The sequence below is a fragment of the Rhincodon typus genome, chromosome 35, assembly GCF_021869965.1.
Source record: "Rhincodon typus isolate 14 chromosome 35, sRhiTyp1.1, whole genome shotgun sequence".
Classification (NCBI taxonomy): domain Eukaryota; kingdom Metazoa; phylum Chordata; class Chondrichthyes; order Orectolobiformes; family Rhincodontidae; genus Rhincodon; species Rhincodon typus.
Window position 1 is genome coordinate 13,257,892 of NC_063366.1, and position 16,951 is coordinate 13,274,842.

A 16,951-nucleotide genomic window follows, 5' to 3' on the forward strand; every position below is an offset into this window, starting at 1 on the left:
GTAGGGGGAGGGGAGATTTTGAAGCTTGTGAAGTCCACATTGATACAATTGGGCTGCAGGGTTCCCAAGCGGAATATGAGTTGCTGTTCCTGCAACCTTCGGGTGGCATCGTTGTGGCGCTGCAGGAGGCCCAGGATGGACATGTCGTCTGAGGAATGGGAGGGAGAGTTGAAATGGTTCGCGACTGGGAGGTGCAGTAGTTTAGTGTGAACCCAGCGTAGGTGTTCTGCAAAGCGGTCCCCAAGCCTCCGCTTGGTTTCCCCGATGTAGAGGAGGCCACAACGGGAACAGCGGATGCGGTATACCACATTGGCAGATGTGCAGGTGAACATCAGCTTGATGTGGAAAGTCTTCTTGGGGCCTGGGATGGGGGTGAGGGGGGAGGTGTAGGGGCAGGTGTAGCACTTCCTGCGGTTGCAGGAAAAAGTGCCGGGTGTGGTGGGGCTGGAGGGGAGTGTGGAGCGGACAAGGGAGTTACGGAGAGAGTGGTCCCTCCGGAAAGCAGATAAGGGTGGGGAGGGAAAAATGTCTTTGGTGGTTTCCAATAAAGCTGAGTAGAATTGGGAGTTCAGGTTGTGGATCCTACGAAGAATAAAAAACAGGAGAGGTCCTTTGCAGGTACGACCCCACCCCCGACCACCAAACCATCATCTCCCGAACCATCTACACCCTCATCACCTCAGGTGACCTCCCACCCACAGCCTCCAACCTCATCGTTCCCCAACCCCGCACCGCCCGCTTCTATCTCCTTCCCAAAATCCACAAACCTGAATGCCCTGGTCGACCCATTGTCTCCGCCTGCTCCTGCCCCACCAAAATTATCTCCACCTATCTCGACTCCATTTTCTCCCCCTTGGTCAGGAACTCCCTACCTACGTCTGTGACACCACCCAGGCCCTCCACCTCCTCCAGAACTTCCAATTCCTCGGTCCCCAACACCTCATCTTTACCATGGACGTCCAGTCCCTATACACCTGCATTCCCCATACAGATGGCCTAAAGGCCCTCCGCTTCTTCCTGTCCCGCAGGCCCAACCAGTCCCCTCCAGTGACACCCTCATCTGCTTAGCCAAACTCGTCCTCACCCTCAACAACTTCTCTTTCAATTCCTCCCACTTCCTACAGACAAAGGGGGCGGCCATGGGTACCCGCATGGACCCAAGCTATGCCTGCCTCTTTGTAGGTTACGTGGAACAATCCCTCTTCCATACTTACACTGGCCCTAAACCCCACTTCTTCCTCCGTTACATTGATGACTGTATCGGCGCCGCCTCGTGCTCCCACGAGGAGCTCGAACAGTTCATCCACTTCACCAACACCTTCCACCCCAACCTTAAGTTCACCTGGACCATCTCTAACACCTCTCTCTCCTTCCTGGACCTCTCTGTCTCCATCTCTGGCAACCACCCAGAAACCGATATCCATTTCAAGCCCACCGACTCCCACAGCTACCTAGAATACACCTCCTCCCACCCACCTTCCTGCAAAAATGCCATCCCCTATTCCCAATTCCTTCGCCTCCGCTGCATCTGCTCCCAGGACGAGGCATTCCACTCCCGTACATCTCAGATGTCCTCGTTTTTCAAGGACCGCAACTTCCCCCCCTCAGTGGTCGAGAACGCCCTCGACTATGTCTCCCACATTTCCCGCAACTCATCCCTCATACCCCCTCCCCGCAATAACAACCAAAGCAGAATCCCCCTCGGCCTCACGGACCATCCCACCAACCTTCGGATCCAACGCATCATCCTCCGACACTTCCGCCATCTGCAATCCGACCCCACCACCCCATTTTTCCCTCCCCACCCTTATCTGCTTTCCGGAGGGACCACTCTCTCCGTGACTCCCTTGTCTGCTCCACACTCCCCTCCAGCCCCACCACACCCGGCACTTTTCCCTGCAACCGCAGGAAGTGCTACAACTGCCCCTACACCTCCCCCCTCACCCCCATCCCAGGCCCCAAGAAGACTTTCCACATCAAGTAGATGTTCACCTGCACATCTGCTAATGTGGTATACTGCATCCGCTGTTCCCGTTGTGGCCTCCTCTACATCGGGGAAACCAAGTGGAGGCTTGGGGAGCACTTTGCAGAACACCTACGATCGGTGCGCACTAAACTACTGCACCTCCCAGTCGCGAACCATTTCAACTCCCCCTCCCATTCCTCAAACAACATGTCCATCCTGGGCCTCCTGCAGTGCCACAACGATGCCACCCAAAGGTTGCAGGAACATCAACTCATATTCCGCTTGGGAACCCTGCAGCCCAATGGTATCAATGTGGACTTCACAAGTTTCAAAATCTCCCCTCCCCCTACCGCATCCCAAAACCAGTCCAGCTTGTCCCCGCCTCCCTAACCTGTCCTTCCTCCCACCTATCCGCTCCTCCCACCTCAAGCCCCACCCCCATCTCCTACCTACTAACCTCATCCCGGCCCCTTGACCTGTCCGTCCTCCCTGGACTGACCTATCTCCTCCCTAACTCCCCACCTACACTCACCTTTACTGGCTCCATCCCCACCTCTTTGACCTGTCTGTCTCCTCTCCACCTATCTTCTCCTCTATCCATCTTCTATCCGCCTCCCACTCTCTCCCTATTTATTTCAGAACCCCCTTCCCCTCCCCCATTTCTGAAGAAGGGTCTAGGCCCGAAATGTCAGCCTTCCTGCTCCTCTGATGCTGCTTGGCCTGCTGTGTTCATCCAGCCCTGCACCTTGTTATCTCAGATTCTCCAGCATCTGCAGTTCCTACTATCTCATAATTTTTGCTAGTTACTTATACTGTAGTGTCCCAGAAGGCTACCTACAAAACACTACTGGCCCTACACAGCCATCGGTGACACAGTCACACTGCCGGCAGCGAAAGGAAGTTTCCTTAAAAAGAAGGGACACCTTAAATCGGAGATCTTAAACAAAAAGAACGCTTGCCCCCTCACCTTCCTGGCACCGGCCGGGGTCGGCTCAAAGATCTTGGCCTGCATGTCTGAGGGGAGGTTGGCATAAATGGGTAGAACCAGCAGCTCGGCAATCTTGGAGCCCAGTCGACGGCATCGGTCCTGCAACATCTCGCACGTGGTCTCGATTTCCTCCTGTACAAGGAGCAAGGCAACCCGTTAATGAGTGACACGCGGACGGGGATCAGCACAAAGCAAGCACCACCGCAACGCCCCCACCTCCCCCCGCCCCCCCCCCCCCCCCCCCCTCCACCACCAAGCCTCCACCCTCCCCCCCTCCTCTTCCCCCCCGCCGTCAGCGGGTTTGACTTAACACAGAAGAGTGCCAGGCACTGGGATTAACACAAGGGCATCACGGAGCATCAGCCTTGCTCAGTTTGGCCTGGAATCGGGAACTACGCAGCTGAATGTCAGATGCAGACCAGCACCAGGGGAATAAATCCGGTCAGCCCTCCCACCGGATCCTGCAGGGGATCCCATCACCTCCTTACCTGACCGGTGAGGAACACCAGAATGTCGCCAGGAGCTTGAGTGACGTGAATCTGCAGCACTGAAACCACGCAGGCTTCCAGATAGTCCGCTTCAGGGGCCTAAGGGAAGGGAAGAGGAGAACGGGTCAGTCAACGCAAAACATTTACTCGTGGTTCGCACACTGGTCCCATCAGTGGGATATTCCAGCTTGGGAGGGTCCACCGTGGTTCGGGGGCTCACACGTGCTACGTTTGTGTGGGGGCATCAGTCCAGGGGAGGCGAACCCCGCGATACCACAGACCAGGGGTCCACCCTGGAATCTCTATAATCTGTTGCTGTCAGTCACACTGATCAGGAGCCTGAGACTGAAACTACGAAGGAGTCACCACAGATTCGGCACTCTTTCTTCTCCCCCCCCAACTCTTTGCCCCAACATGGATGACATTATTTCGAGAATCTTACAGCACTGGAGGCCATTCAAGCCATCATGCCCTGTGCTGGCTCTTTGAGAGAGCCATCAAAACAGTCCCCTATTTCCCCCATTCTTTCTCCAACCCCCTGCATGTTTTCAGTCCTCTTCTTCTAAAGTATGATTCAATTTGGTTCCACTTCTCAGGTTGTGTCTTTCAATCCACAGCAACTCCCCATTAAGGCATTTCTCATATGCCACTCTTTGCCATTTACCTCAAACTCACTGGTTACTGGTCAGCCTGCCTAATGGGGGACAGGCGTGCGTGTGTGTGCGCTTGTGAGAGGTGACCTCCTTAACAAAACCCTTCATGATTTTGAACACCTTGGGTACAACTCCTCATAAGCTTCTGTGCTTCAAGGAGAACAAGCTCAGATTCTCCTGTCTTTCCCCCAAAATGAAGCTCTTCGTCACTGGCGATTCTGCTCTGCTTGCATCCCAGGGCCCTGACATCCTCGTCTTAAGTCCAGTGAATTTAGGTACCAGTTAGCAAGAGCCAAGGCAGGAGGACACCCCAGGTTAACCCTGCAGTTTAACAAGCAGAAACTATGCTGCATACCCCATGTGCTGCTATTTTTTTGGCCAGTGAGTACTGACATGCTTAACAGAACTCGGCACGGTTTAAACTGCGCATTACGGAGGGAAGGAACTGGAAATGTCAGTTCCAGCTCCACCTCCAAGCACGAGGTTTATGGAGGGCTCTGAACTTGGTGAAAGGACTCCAAGTGTCACCTTTTCTGAAACGTCCCTCACTATCCCTATCCTCATACCTTGGTGTAATAAATATCAACGGGGAATCGCCGCCCTGGAATACGAAAGATTGGTGCGTCGTCGAAAAACGTTGAGAACTTTTCCGTGTCCAGTGTGGCACTCGCGATCAGGACCTTCAGGTCAGGGCGGAAGCGGGAGATGTCTTTAATCAGCCCGAAGAGAATGTCAGTGTGAAGTGTGCGCTCGTGCGCTTCGTCAATGATCACAACGCTGTAAAGACAGGCACACAGACACACGTCAGCCCAGACCATGCAGCAGGGAAAGGTTACCCTGCACCATGAGTACATGCCTGGGAATTGCCCAGCACATGGGCACAACCCAGCACTGTGCGAATGCACCCAGCACAGCGTGAACACGCTTTAATTATCCAGCACCATGCAAAAACACACACACACACCCCCTCCATTACTCAGAAGCTGCACGGCCCCAGCATCATGTGAACACACACGTATGACCCGGCGCTGCGTGTACATGACGTTTGGCATTTGCCGCACCAAAGAAAACTCTTCCTATCATGCCCGATATGTTCTAACATTCTGCGATCCTCAGTAACAGTTGCTCTCTCGTGTGGGAACCTCGCTCACCTATATCCAGCCAGGTCGGGCTCTGTTAGGAATTCTCTCAGCAGCATCCCATCTGTCATGTACTTTAGCACCGTCCGTTCTGACGTGCAGTCTTCAAACCGGATACTGTAGCCGACCTGGGAAATTACATGTGCAGGAGTCAGGTGGCTAGCCCCTCTAATGCTCACATAACGCACTGAAGTACTGATCTCACGGCCACTCCTATAATATCCTCTCACAACCCTCCCTCTGCTCCTTTACCCAGAGATAGCTTTCTGCACTTACTAACATTCCCACTCATTTCCCATCCAGCACTGTTGATCAATTAGGGCTGTGGTCGGCCGTAAAGGCTCTTGAATCCTGTTTTGCCATGAACATGGAGAGTCCCCATCTTTCCCCTCACCTCTACATCCCTTGCTTTGGCTCATATCCCTTAGCACTCAATGCTCACCAAAATCAAATTGGTTACACACTTAAGTAATAAATTCAACTTGCGTTATTTGTTTTGCACATTTCTACTGCCTGTTACTGCTCTCTTGCCTTCTTCGCTGTCTCAGTCTCGCAGTCACACACCCTGCTATCTTATTGTTGCTCACTGTGCCTCCGCTCCTATTATGCCTGCTCACTCCCCCACCCCCCGCCCCCCTCCCCGGACCCCTCCAACCACCACCATCAGGTACTGAGGTGTCTCTCTAATCCTTTAGAGGTCAGTACCGCTCCCGTCACGCTGTTCTTTGCTCAGTCTTTCTCCCTTGGTGCCACAGCTAAACAGCTCACCTCATTTCCCAGCTTGACCCCGATCTCCTGTGCCACTCGGGCTGCCACGCTCATGGCTGCCACACGCCGAGGCTGCGTGCACCCGATCTTCATCCCCCCGGCCGTGTAGCCCTGCGGAGACAGCGCCGAAACTCAGCACCAGATCACCAGGGAGTGAATACGAGGTAAAGATCCTACACAGCACTGCAACTCAACTAAACTGCCGATAACACGGGCTGCACTTTTAACCAACCTGAGGTGTGTGTCGGGGTGGGGGGGGTGCACTGAGTGGGTAGAGTGTGTCTGATTTCATGGTCCATTGATTTCAGTGATGAACACTGGGCAGAGTCTAAAGCCCAAAACCCCAGGTTGTAATCAGCCCAATATTTCAGAGAGAGAGAAATATTCAAACGGGATACATTTGACAGAGCATGTGTTGCAAAAAGCATCACTTTTTAACAGATATTAATATTAATTTATAATAACAAGGATGACTGTGATAACCTCAGGGCCATCTCATTCCTTAATGTCACTGGTATGGGTTTCTCTCAGGTCGTGCTTAGGGGTGGTGCGTGTATAGAATGAGCTGCCAGAGGAAGTGGTGGAGGCTGGTACAATTACAACATTTAAAAGGCATTTGGATCGGTATACGAACAGGAAAGGTTTAGAGGGATGTCAGCCAAATGCTGGCAAATGGGGCTAGCTTAGTTTAGGATATGAGTGAAAGGTCTGTTTCTGTGCTGTATAACTCTATAAATACAAAAAGGACTCCCATGAGGGATTGGGGAGCAGACGGTATTGAATGATGGACAGTATTTGACAAATTTCTTTGAGTACAGTAAAGGGGGTAACTTAAGATAAGACGTACGATAAGTTGGTAGAAACGGTTGATTTTGTTTCCCAAAAGTCTCCATCACGGAGGTCATGACCAAGGCTGGTGCCAGATTAGTTACTGGAGGTTGATTGATGTGATCATCCAACAACTCCAGTATTGTTGGATCGAGCAACTCCCAGTTTCCAAGAAGGCAAGGTTGCTGACCTCGTGTCTTTCTCCAGCGAGCAATGCTGGTAAACCTACCACTGTTTCACAGGATAAACCTAGGACTGTAACCCTCTGCCTGTCTCAGGTTGAGTACTGTACTGTATCATTCCCAGCTTTACAGGTTGAGTACTGTACTGTAACATTCCCAGCTTTACAGGTTGAACACTGTACTGTATCACTCCCAGCTTTACAGGTTAAGCACTACGCTAAGTAGTCCATCACTTTTTTGCGATGCATCAAGTATCTCCCAATGTGAACAGACACTCACCTCCTCGTACAGATACTGGGGGATCTGGGTTGTTTTGCCAGAGCCCGTCTCGCCCTCGATTATGAGGATCTGGTGCTCAGCAATAGCTGCCAGCAGGTCCTGGCGGTAGGGGAAGACAGGCAGGCTTTTCCTCACCTCCTGGAGGGTCATCTTCTGCTTCTGTGCCTCTGACATCTCTGCCTTCTCATCCTGGCATGGAAAAACAGGCAAGTAAGTGCCACTTTGGAATGGGACAGCACTGTTTTGGTTTCCCTGGGACAGCATCCCAAAGCCTCTGAGAAGAAACTTTCACCTCATTTCTGTTTTATAAAAAGGGACCTTTAATTTTAACACAGTGACTCCTAGTTCTAGATTCTCCCACAACAGAAAATATCCTTTCCACACCAACCTTGTCGAGCCAGATGTGTTTGTACAAGAATCAGCAGTTTTACAATCATTATTTATGAGAATTTTATTCCAGAACTGTTAATTAATTAAAAGTCTCCCAACCAGGGTGGGATGTGAATCCAAGTTTCTAGGCCCCTCGAAGAAGAACAAGATGAGGTTATAATTAATGCTTGTCAGGACACTGGGGCACTAAGAGGAACAGAGGGATCTTGAGGTAATTATTCACAAATCCCTGAAGTCGGCAGAGCACGTGAATAGTATAATTAATAAGGCATATGGGACACTTGCTTTCATCAGTCGTGGCACAGAGTATAAAAGCAAGGAGGTAATGTTGGAGTTGTACAGAGCGTTGGTCAGGCCACAGCTGGAGTACTGTGTGCAGTTCTGGTCACCTCACTACAGGAAGGATGTGATAGCACAGAGGGTTTACAGAGGAGGTTCACCAGGGAGGTTGCCTGAGATGGAGAATTTGAACTATAAGGAGAGACTAGATAGGCTTGGATTGTTTTCTTTAGAGCAGTGAAGGCTGAGAGGGGACATGATTGAGATGTATAAGATAAAGAGGGGTATGGGCAGGGTGAATAGGGAGCAGCTGTTCTCCTTGGTGGAGGGTAAATTTTAGGGTAAGGGGCAAGAGATTCAGATGGGATTTGAGAAGAAACTTCTTCACTCAGAGGGTGGTGGGAATCTGGAATGCACTGGCTAGCAACCCTACAACCTTTAAAAAATAATTGGATGGGCACTTGAAATATCATAACACATAAGGATATGGGACAAGTACAGAAGATTGGGATTAGCGTACCTTTAGTGGTGATTACTGTCAGTGTATTCTGTACTGTCAATGGGCTGAAGGGCCTTTTCTGCGCTGTAAGACTCTATTACCTCTGAACTTATAGTTCAGTAAACAAACAAAGGCAATTAAAGTAGGATTTTGGGTAGGGTTGCAGAACAAAGAGACCTAGGGGTTCAGCTACATAATTCTTTGAAGTTTGCATCACATACAGATAGGGTGGTCAAGAAGGCATTTAGCACACTTGCCCTCGTTGCTCGGACCTTCAAGTATAGGAGTTGGGACATCATGTTGTGTTTGTACAAGGCATTGATGAGGCCTCTTCTGGAGTAATGTCTAGGAAGGATATTGTTAAGCTGGAGAGTGTTCAAAAGAGATTTACCAGGATGGAGCTGGGAATGGAGGGTTTGAGTTACAAAAATAGACCACGACCTTTTTTTGCTTGAGCGTAGGAGGTTGAGGGGCAATCTTATAGAGGTTTATAAAATCATGAGGGGCATGGATAAGGTGAATGGGAAGTGTCTTTTCCCTCGGGTGGGGGAGTTCAAGACTAAAGGTCATATTTTTAAGGTGATAGGAGAAAGATTTAACAAAAGACATGAGGGCACTTTTTTGTTTTACAGAGTGTAGTTTGCATGTGGAATGAACTTTCAGAGAAAGTGGTGGATGTGGGTACAGTTACAACATTTAAAAGACATTTGGAGGAGTACATGAATAAGAAACGTTTGGAGGGATACGGGCCAAGCGCAGGCAGGTGGGACTAGTTTAGTTTGAGATTATGTTCAGCATGGACCGAAGGGTGTGTTTCCATGCTGTATGACTTTATTACCAGTGTGTCACCATGCAGTGTAGCAGCCTACCTTAGTCACGGTTCCCTGCATGGTCACGGCCGTCACAAAGTCAATCATCTCATCCTCCTCCAGCACAAACTCATATTCCTTCTGTTGGTTACGCTCCCTGGCGTCCCGGGCTCCAAATTTTAACAGTGCTGCGTCCATGTGCTCCTCCTCCCAACGCCTCTGCTCGTCCCGCGGGGCGTGCTTGTCGTCCGCCTTGGGCTCCTCGTAGCGATCCGGAACTTTCTTTTTGAAAAACACAAAGGGTGGCGACAAATGAAAGCTGCGATACGAGAACAAAGGGTCAGAGCTGGAAGGGCCAGCAGAGAACGGGGAAAACCGTCAAACAGGGTGCAAAGGCAACGACCGATGACTGCCAGCCACTGAGCTCGGGCAAAACAGGCTGAGCACAGCGCAGTCAGGGGTTGGACGGCTAAAAATTTAGGTCTCTCCCCTCCCTACCCCTCCACAGCCCCCCTGCCCACCCACCCACCGAGACTGACATAGATAACCCAGACAAACAAATCTGATGTACTCGTACAGTATGACACTGTAGTGCACTCAGTGTAAAGCATGCACCCTGAGCTACGCTATGTAACACACAGCCCGGAACTGCCCCCAGCAGCTTCCCTGTGCGTTAGCCCCCTCCAACACCCTCCACCCCTCTCCGCGCCCACCTGCACAGACCTTGCTGCGGGACTCCTCAGGCATGTAATAGCGGTTGCTCTGCTCCTGCTTCTCCTGGTCTCCGGCAGCTTTGTACTCCCGGGCCAGGTCGCGCACTTTCTTCTTGTATTCCAGCTGCTGCTTCTCCCGGGTGCTGAGCTCAGTCGAGGAGAACAGGTACTCATCGTCCAGGATTTCTGCCTCCAGGTCCTCCAGCTTCTCCTGCTCTCGCTTGCCCAGGTAATCCCGCCGGGACTTCTTGCGCAGCTCTGGAATCTAGGAGGGGCCGGGGAGGGGGAAACATCAGTACCTGGGATCAGGAATTCTGCACACTGAGCAGCGGTCAGCCTTATGTACAGCCGCACGCGCGCGCACACACACACACACGCGCGCGCACATTTAGACATACGTTCCGTGACAGCCCAAGGAACGTTGCATTTCGTTATCGTTTCCCATGACTTGTTACAATTTACTTTACGAATCTGTGCACTTGCCAGTGAAAGGAGGTTAATATTTGAGAATGGAAATTTCTTCCATTTCAGACAGCCACTGACCCTATTCAGCGCAGTGCTCACAATGAATATTACCAGCAGGCAGTGTCCCCCCCCGGCTACAGACAGCTTTCTCAGATTATTCACAATGCGGGTTGGATTGACAGCTCATTCTGTACTGTCCCCACTAAGCATTTTCAGGATAGGCACAGAGAAAAGCTCTCTCGACACGGTACGGCTGGCTACGGTTGCTCAGTGGTTAGGGACTGATGACTCACAGCTCCAGGGACCCCGGTTCCATTCCCACCTCAGGCAGACTGTCTGCACATTCCCCCGCATGTCTGCGCGGGTTTCCTCCGGGGCCCCACAGTCCAAAGATCCGCAAGTCGGGTGGATTAGCCGTGTTAAATTGCCCCACAGTGCCCAGGGTTGTGCAGACGAGGTGGATAAGCAAGGTTACAAGGATTGGGTACTGGCTGTAGGTGGGATGCTCTTCGGAAGGTCGGTGCGGACTCAATGGGCTGGATGGTGTGTTTCCACACTGTAGGGATTCTATGATTCTACGACACTGTCCCCCGTCGAACGCTCCCGGGACAGACACAGCACAGTTTAGATACAGAGTAAAGCTGCACCTACTCTCTTACACTGAAAGTAAACCGTGCTACACTCTCCCCATCAGACACTCCCAGAAGAGGGGCAGCACGGGTTTAGAATCAGCGTAACGGTCCCTCTACAATTTTAAACTGAAATTAAAACTCCACCCACAATACCCACATTAGACACTCCCAGGACAGGAACAGCATGGGTCAGGTACAGAGAAAACACACGTTCATGCTGCTCAAAGGGGCAATTTCCATCTCCCTGTGGCCCTTCAATATGACACTGTCCTCGAAACGAAACAAAGTGATCTGTGCCTCAGGCAATGTTTGTTCTACACTGAACCCGTTCTGTGCCAATCCAACAAGACTGACCTTCCACTGAAGCTTGGAAAGGCAGGTGAACCTGGAACGTAGAGGCAGACAGGCAGTGCCCATCATACAACTCAGTAAAACCCAACCTGGTCCATGGCTGCAAAGTTGCCCCAAAACCTCCAGTGGAACAGGAGCTGTCAAGGAAGTCTCGGGTCAGTCTGACTTTTCAAATGCCTTTGTGCAAATAGAGCACAGAGCAACCGAAAGTGTAGGCTGCCCGTCACCAACACAAGGTGCACAGTGGCAGTGTCAAACCTCGCAGAGAGACACGATGCTCTCCAACCTCCTGGCTGAAAGCCAACATCACTCCTCATCATACCATGGCTCGCCGATCTTCCTCCCCCATCTTCAGACGTTTCTGAGCTTCCTCGTAGGCCTGGAGCAGGACAGCAAAATCCCTCATTAAACATATATCACATGCTTTCCACATTTGTTCACAGATAGCCTATTCCACAACCTATACCCTAGAGTGTAGCCTTTAACCATCTAAACCCCTCGATTAGATTCCAATCTGTAACTCACCGAGGTATTAATTATTCTATACGTAAACCATCTGAACCCTTTGATTAGATTCCAGTCCATAAATCACTCCTGGGTATCTATTAATCTCTTACATAAACATGGATTAATGTGATTTACAAGACAGTATTTGGGAATGAGTCCACTGATGTCCTTTAGGGAGGGAAATCTGCTCTCCTTACCCTGCCTGGCCTACGTGACACCAGAGCAATGCAGTTGACTCTCAGCTACCCTCTAGGCAATTAGGAATGGGCAACAAATACTGGCCTGGCCAGCAACGTCCACATGTCACGAATGAATTGAAGAAGCGTTAGAGACTTGAATCTAATCGAGGGGAAGTGGCAAGGTTCAGACAGGGGACGATGAGACAATTTTACCCTCGGGTTTTGTCGGGCAGTATCTTAACCCTCCCTCTCATTAAGACAGTATTCTAGCTGCAGTTATACAGGTGGATTGAAGGGGGATAACACCCAGCCACGGTCTGATTGAACACTTGCCTCCGCGGACTGAATGGCCTACACTCCTGTTCCCACGTTTCTCCAAACATGCCCCTACCTTCTTATCAGAGCGCTCCAGGATATTTCGGGTCCTGTCCTTGTCCCGTTGCTTGATACGCTCGGCGAAAGCATCTCGCTCCTCCAGATCTTTCAAGCGATCCTTCTCCTCCTTCTCCCATTCTTCTTCTTCAGATCCTGACAGTTTCTGCGGCGACGGGTTTCTGGCCCTGACATCAAAGATACAGGCTGATCAGTAGGATTCATTTCACCCCGATATACCAGGCTACAGGCTGACTGTCCCCTCTAAGTCCTGCTGCCCCTCTTGCAATGATCCTCCGCTGATGTTACTACCAGACAAGTCGAATCTCAGGCTGAATTCTAGCTCATTAGATCAGATTTTGGTTTAGTTATAACAAGGGCAGTTTCTCACTGAGACAGATTACATTAACATTTTGCACTAACAATGAAACGAAAGATTATTAAGCCAAAAAATGGAAGGTAAAACAGAACATTTACTCAAAACACAAGCTCAAAGAGTTTCAAACACACAAAAAAAAGTATAATCCCATTAAGTCAAAAACACTGCTTTACAAGCTTTTTAAAAAAGAAATCCCATGTACATTACACAACAGCAACACTTGGACAGTACTCATAACAGGATCCCTTTAACACCCCAACAGATTTAAGTAAGTAAGTTCGGTTTTAACTCCTAGACTGGAATCTTGACAGCGTATTCCTGGAGCTGTTATCCACCCAAGCTTAAACAAACTCAGCATCAATTCCTCTTCAGGGTTTTATCCCAACACTTCCAGTCTAGAACGTTCCAAGGAAGGGTCTTTCGACCCGAAATGTTAACCTTTGATTTCTCTCCACAGATGCTGAGCTTTTCCCGCAATTTCTGTTTTGGCCTCTGATGTACAGCATCCGCGGCCCTTTCAGTTTTTAGCCAGAACTACCATTAACTCTTTACTTGAAGGTATTTGAGTCTCACCATGTTCTCCCCTTCTCAAACACTGCTCTATTTATAGATCTCTAAGCAAGGACTTTACATAATGCAGAAACAAAGTAAAATTGAAACAGAAAAGTCTCCCCTCCAATCCGTGGTTGCCTCTCCAAAGCTCAGTGGCACCTTTCTTTCAAATCAATTGTTAGATACAGTGGCAATGTCCCCAGCTCTGAGCCGGGAGGCCCGGGTTTGAGCCCACCAGCTCTGGTTGACTAGAAACTACCCAAGAAATAACTCGATAGAAATTTCTTTCAGACCTCAGAGGTCTATCTCGCAGAGTTGCAAAACATTCTGATAAAAAGACATATCCGTTAGGCTGCCAAAGGAGCCCTCTGAAAAGGTTTTAAAAGAAATTACCATGGCTTCAGATATACTTAAAAGCTACTTAATAACTTCAGACACACAGAAAAGCAACAGGTTATTAACTCAAAATTCACAACACAAATTTTAATTAAATCAGGCAAATAATATCTTTTTCTGAAGGAGGGTCCAGACCCGAAACATCAGCTTTCCTGCTCCTCTGACGCTGCTTGGCCTGCTGTGTTCATCCAGCTCTACACCATGTTGTCTGGAAAAATATCATATCACACCACACACACACACGCACGCAAAGAGACTCAGAGTATGGTCACAGACTGCTTCCAGGCCACACCAAGGGGGCAAGGAGACAAAACAAGCCCAAATACAGTGTCAGATTGTTCCTGTACAGCCCCATCCTGTTAGACCGACCCCCATGCGGTCAGACTGAACCCGCCGCCCCCCACCCCGGCTATCTCCTGTGGTCAGACTGACCCGACCCCACCACCCCCGAGTCTCCTGCGGTCAGACCAATTCCCCCCGTCCGTCTCCTGCGGTCAGACCGACCCCCCGGCCGTCTCCCGCGGTCAGACCGAACCCCCTGGCCGTCTCCCGCGGTCAGACCGAACCCCCTGGCCGTCTCCCGCGGTCAGACCGAACCCCCTGGCCGTCTCCCGCGGTCAGACTGTCCGCTGTCCTTCCATGCACAGGGCACCATGTCAGACCGTCTCCTCCCATTACTGATTACTGATTTTGCCCCACTCACTCGGGAAACGTACGTTTTGTCATCGGAGTCGCTCTCCGAAGACGCTGCCCTCTTTTTGCGGATGTGTTTCCGTTTTCTTTTGCTTTTGTTGTGGCTTTGCTTCTCCTCGGGTCCGCTGTCCTCACTGTCCTCCAGTAACAGGTAGGTCCGGTTCTTCTGCTGCAACGCGAGGGCCTCTCGCTCGACGGCACGTGCTGCCTTCTCAACTTTCTCTTTCCTGGGGATCTGAGCAAGGGAGGCCGGGCAAAGTCAGGTCCCTGCACATCACCTTTCCAAACCTGTAGTGTCTATCGCCTAGAAAGTCAAGGGCAGCAGGTATGTGGGAACACCACCCCCTGCAAGTTCCCCTCCATGCCACTTGCTATCCTGACTTGGAGCTACACCCTGTTACTGGGCTGATGGGCCGAGGAATGGCAGATGGAGTTTAATTTAGATAAATGTGAGGTGCATTTTGCATAAGACCAACTAGGGCAGGACTTACACAGTTAACGGCTGGGCCCTGGTGGGTACTGTAGAACAGAGAGAGACCTAGGGGTGCAGGCACATAGTTCCTTGAAAGTTGGCTCACAGGTAGACAGGATGGTGAAGGTGGTGATTGGCACACTTGCCTTCATCAGTCAGAGCACTGACTGCAGGAATTGGCAGGTCACGTTGCAGCTGTAAAAGATATTGGCAAGGCCACACTTGGAACACTGCGTGCAATTCTGGTCACCCTGCTATAGGATGGGTGCTATTAAACTGGAAATAGTGCAGAAAAGATTTACAAGGATGTTACCGAGACTGGAAGGTTTGAGTTATAAAGAGAGGCTGGATAGGTTGGGGCTATTTTCCCTGGAGTGTGGAGGCTGATTGGTGACCTTACAGAAGTTTTTAAAATCATAAGGGCCACAGATAGGGTGAATAGGCAAGGTCTTATCCCCAGGGTAGGGGAGCCCAAAACTAGAGGGCATTGGTTTAAGGTGAGAGGGGAAAGATTTAAAAGAGACCCAAGGGGCAATTTTTTTCACCCAGAGGATGGTGTGTGTACAGAACGAGCTGCCACAGGATGTGGTAGAGGTGAGTACAATTACAATTTAAAGGACATTTGGACAGGTATATGGATAAGAAGGGTTTACAGGAATATGGGCCAAATGCAGGAAAATGGGACTGGGTTGGTTTGGTTTGGGAAACCTGGTCGGCATGGATGAGTTGGGCCTATTTCCATGCTGTACGACTCTATGACTCTCGGTTAAAAACCCTGGAACTCTGTCTGTGACAGCACGGTGGCTGTTCCTACATCACACAGATTGCAGCGGTTCAAGGATGTGGACTACCATAAGCTTCAGGAAATTAGGGATAGGTAGCAAGTGCTGATCCAAGCCTTGGGTGACACCCACGTTCCATAAATTAATACTGAAAATTTCAGCTCAGCAATAAATCGATAAAACAGAACACATGATCCTCCAAAAAGCACTGTTCACCAAACACTGTCCGAGGGAGGGGGTGCAGCCTAGGAGCACAGCAAGCTGCGAAGGATGACAAGCCAAACCGGGGAGCCCAACGGCCTGCAACTCCCATCACCCTGCGCATGCCACAACCTAGTCTTGAACTCCACCCACCCTGTCCAGTCAGAGTATCTGTTACTCACCAGCACTATCCTCCCACTGTACCCCACACAGCACCCACCTTTGTCCAGAGCTCATCTGCAAAGCGTCGGACTCCCTGTGTGATGTCAATGGTTCCCGTCTCCTCCAGGCGCCGGATGAAGTCTGCCACGCTGTCGCTGCGCTGGGCAGTGCCAATCAGGAACTGTGCCACATACTTATCGCTCAGCCCCAGCAGCTGGTGAAGCTGGTCATTCACCCACTTCTCCAGCGAGGTCATGGTGGTATCTCTGCAAACAGCGAGCAGGTAAGCTTTTTCAAAAATAAAACAAAAACGCCGTCAGGAATTGGGGAGGGACAAATCAGTGGGCAAACGGATAGGGCGCGTATAGTTGGAGCAGACCCTGGGGTTTAAATGGTGTCTCTGGGCTACTGAGGACCCGGGGTTAACAGAAATCTGCGTAATGTGGACCAGGAGTAATTGGGGAACCCTGCTAATGGCAACGTGGATGACTGGGGAACCAGTTAATGGGGAACCTTGGGTAGATGTGAAGCTGGTTAATGGGGATGAGGGGTCATTGCAGAACTTGGTTAATATAGACCCGGGTAAAGTGTGAACCTGCTTAATCGGGACCCAGGGTAAAAGGGGTCAATGTTAATGGGGACAAGAGGTAAATGGAGAATATGGTTAATGTAGACACAGGGTAAATGGGGAACCTGTTTAACGGGGACCAGGGTTAAATGGGGAACCTGTTTAATGGGGACCAGGGGTAAATGGGGAACCTGTTTAATGGGGACCAGGGTTAAATGGGGAACCTGTTTAATGGGGACCAGGGTTAAATGGGGAACCT

The 16,951-nt window shown here is 50.5% G+C and overlaps 1 protein-coding gene across 2 annotated transcripts in view; it reads right to left on the bottom strand.

The window, feature by feature from the left end:
- Positions 1 to 16,426, bottom strand: part of dhx16 (DEAH (Asp-Glu-Ala-His) box polypeptide 16) — a 34,527-nt gene extending 18,101 nt beyond the window's left edge. Inside the window, exons 1-12 of one of the 2 annotated variants that reach the window (XM_048616986.1) lie at positions 16,183 to 16,426; positions 14,531 to 14,742; positions 12,507 to 12,675; positions 11,752 to 11,808; positions 9,992 to 10,246; positions 9,329 to 9,550; positions 7,292 to 7,480; positions 6,003 to 6,113; positions 5,247 to 5,362; positions 4,662 to 4,872; positions 3,443 to 3,541; positions 2,934 to 3,086 (exon numbers count right to left, since the gene is read on the bottom strand). In XM_048616986.1, the coding sequence (XP_048472943.1) occupies positions 2,934 to 3,086; positions 3,443 to 3,541; positions 4,662 to 4,872; positions 5,247 to 5,362; positions 6,003 to 6,113; positions 7,292 to 7,480; positions 9,329 to 9,550; positions 9,992 to 10,246; positions 11,752 to 11,808; positions 12,507 to 12,675; positions 14,531 to 14,742; positions 16,183 to 16,380 (1,992 nt within the window). In that variant the 5' untranslated portion in view covers positions 16,381 to 16,426. The remainder of the gene's footprint in view (positions 1 to 2,933; positions 3,087 to 3,442; positions 3,542 to 4,661; positions 4,873 to 5,246; positions 5,363 to 6,002; positions 6,114 to 7,291; positions 7,481 to 9,328; positions 9,551 to 9,991; positions 10,247 to 11,751; positions 11,809 to 12,506; positions 12,676 to 14,530; positions 14,743 to 16,182) is intronic. The other variant, XM_048616987.1, reaches the window with a different exon arrangement.
- Between the last annotated feature and the right edge of the window lie 525 nt (positions 16,427 to 16,951).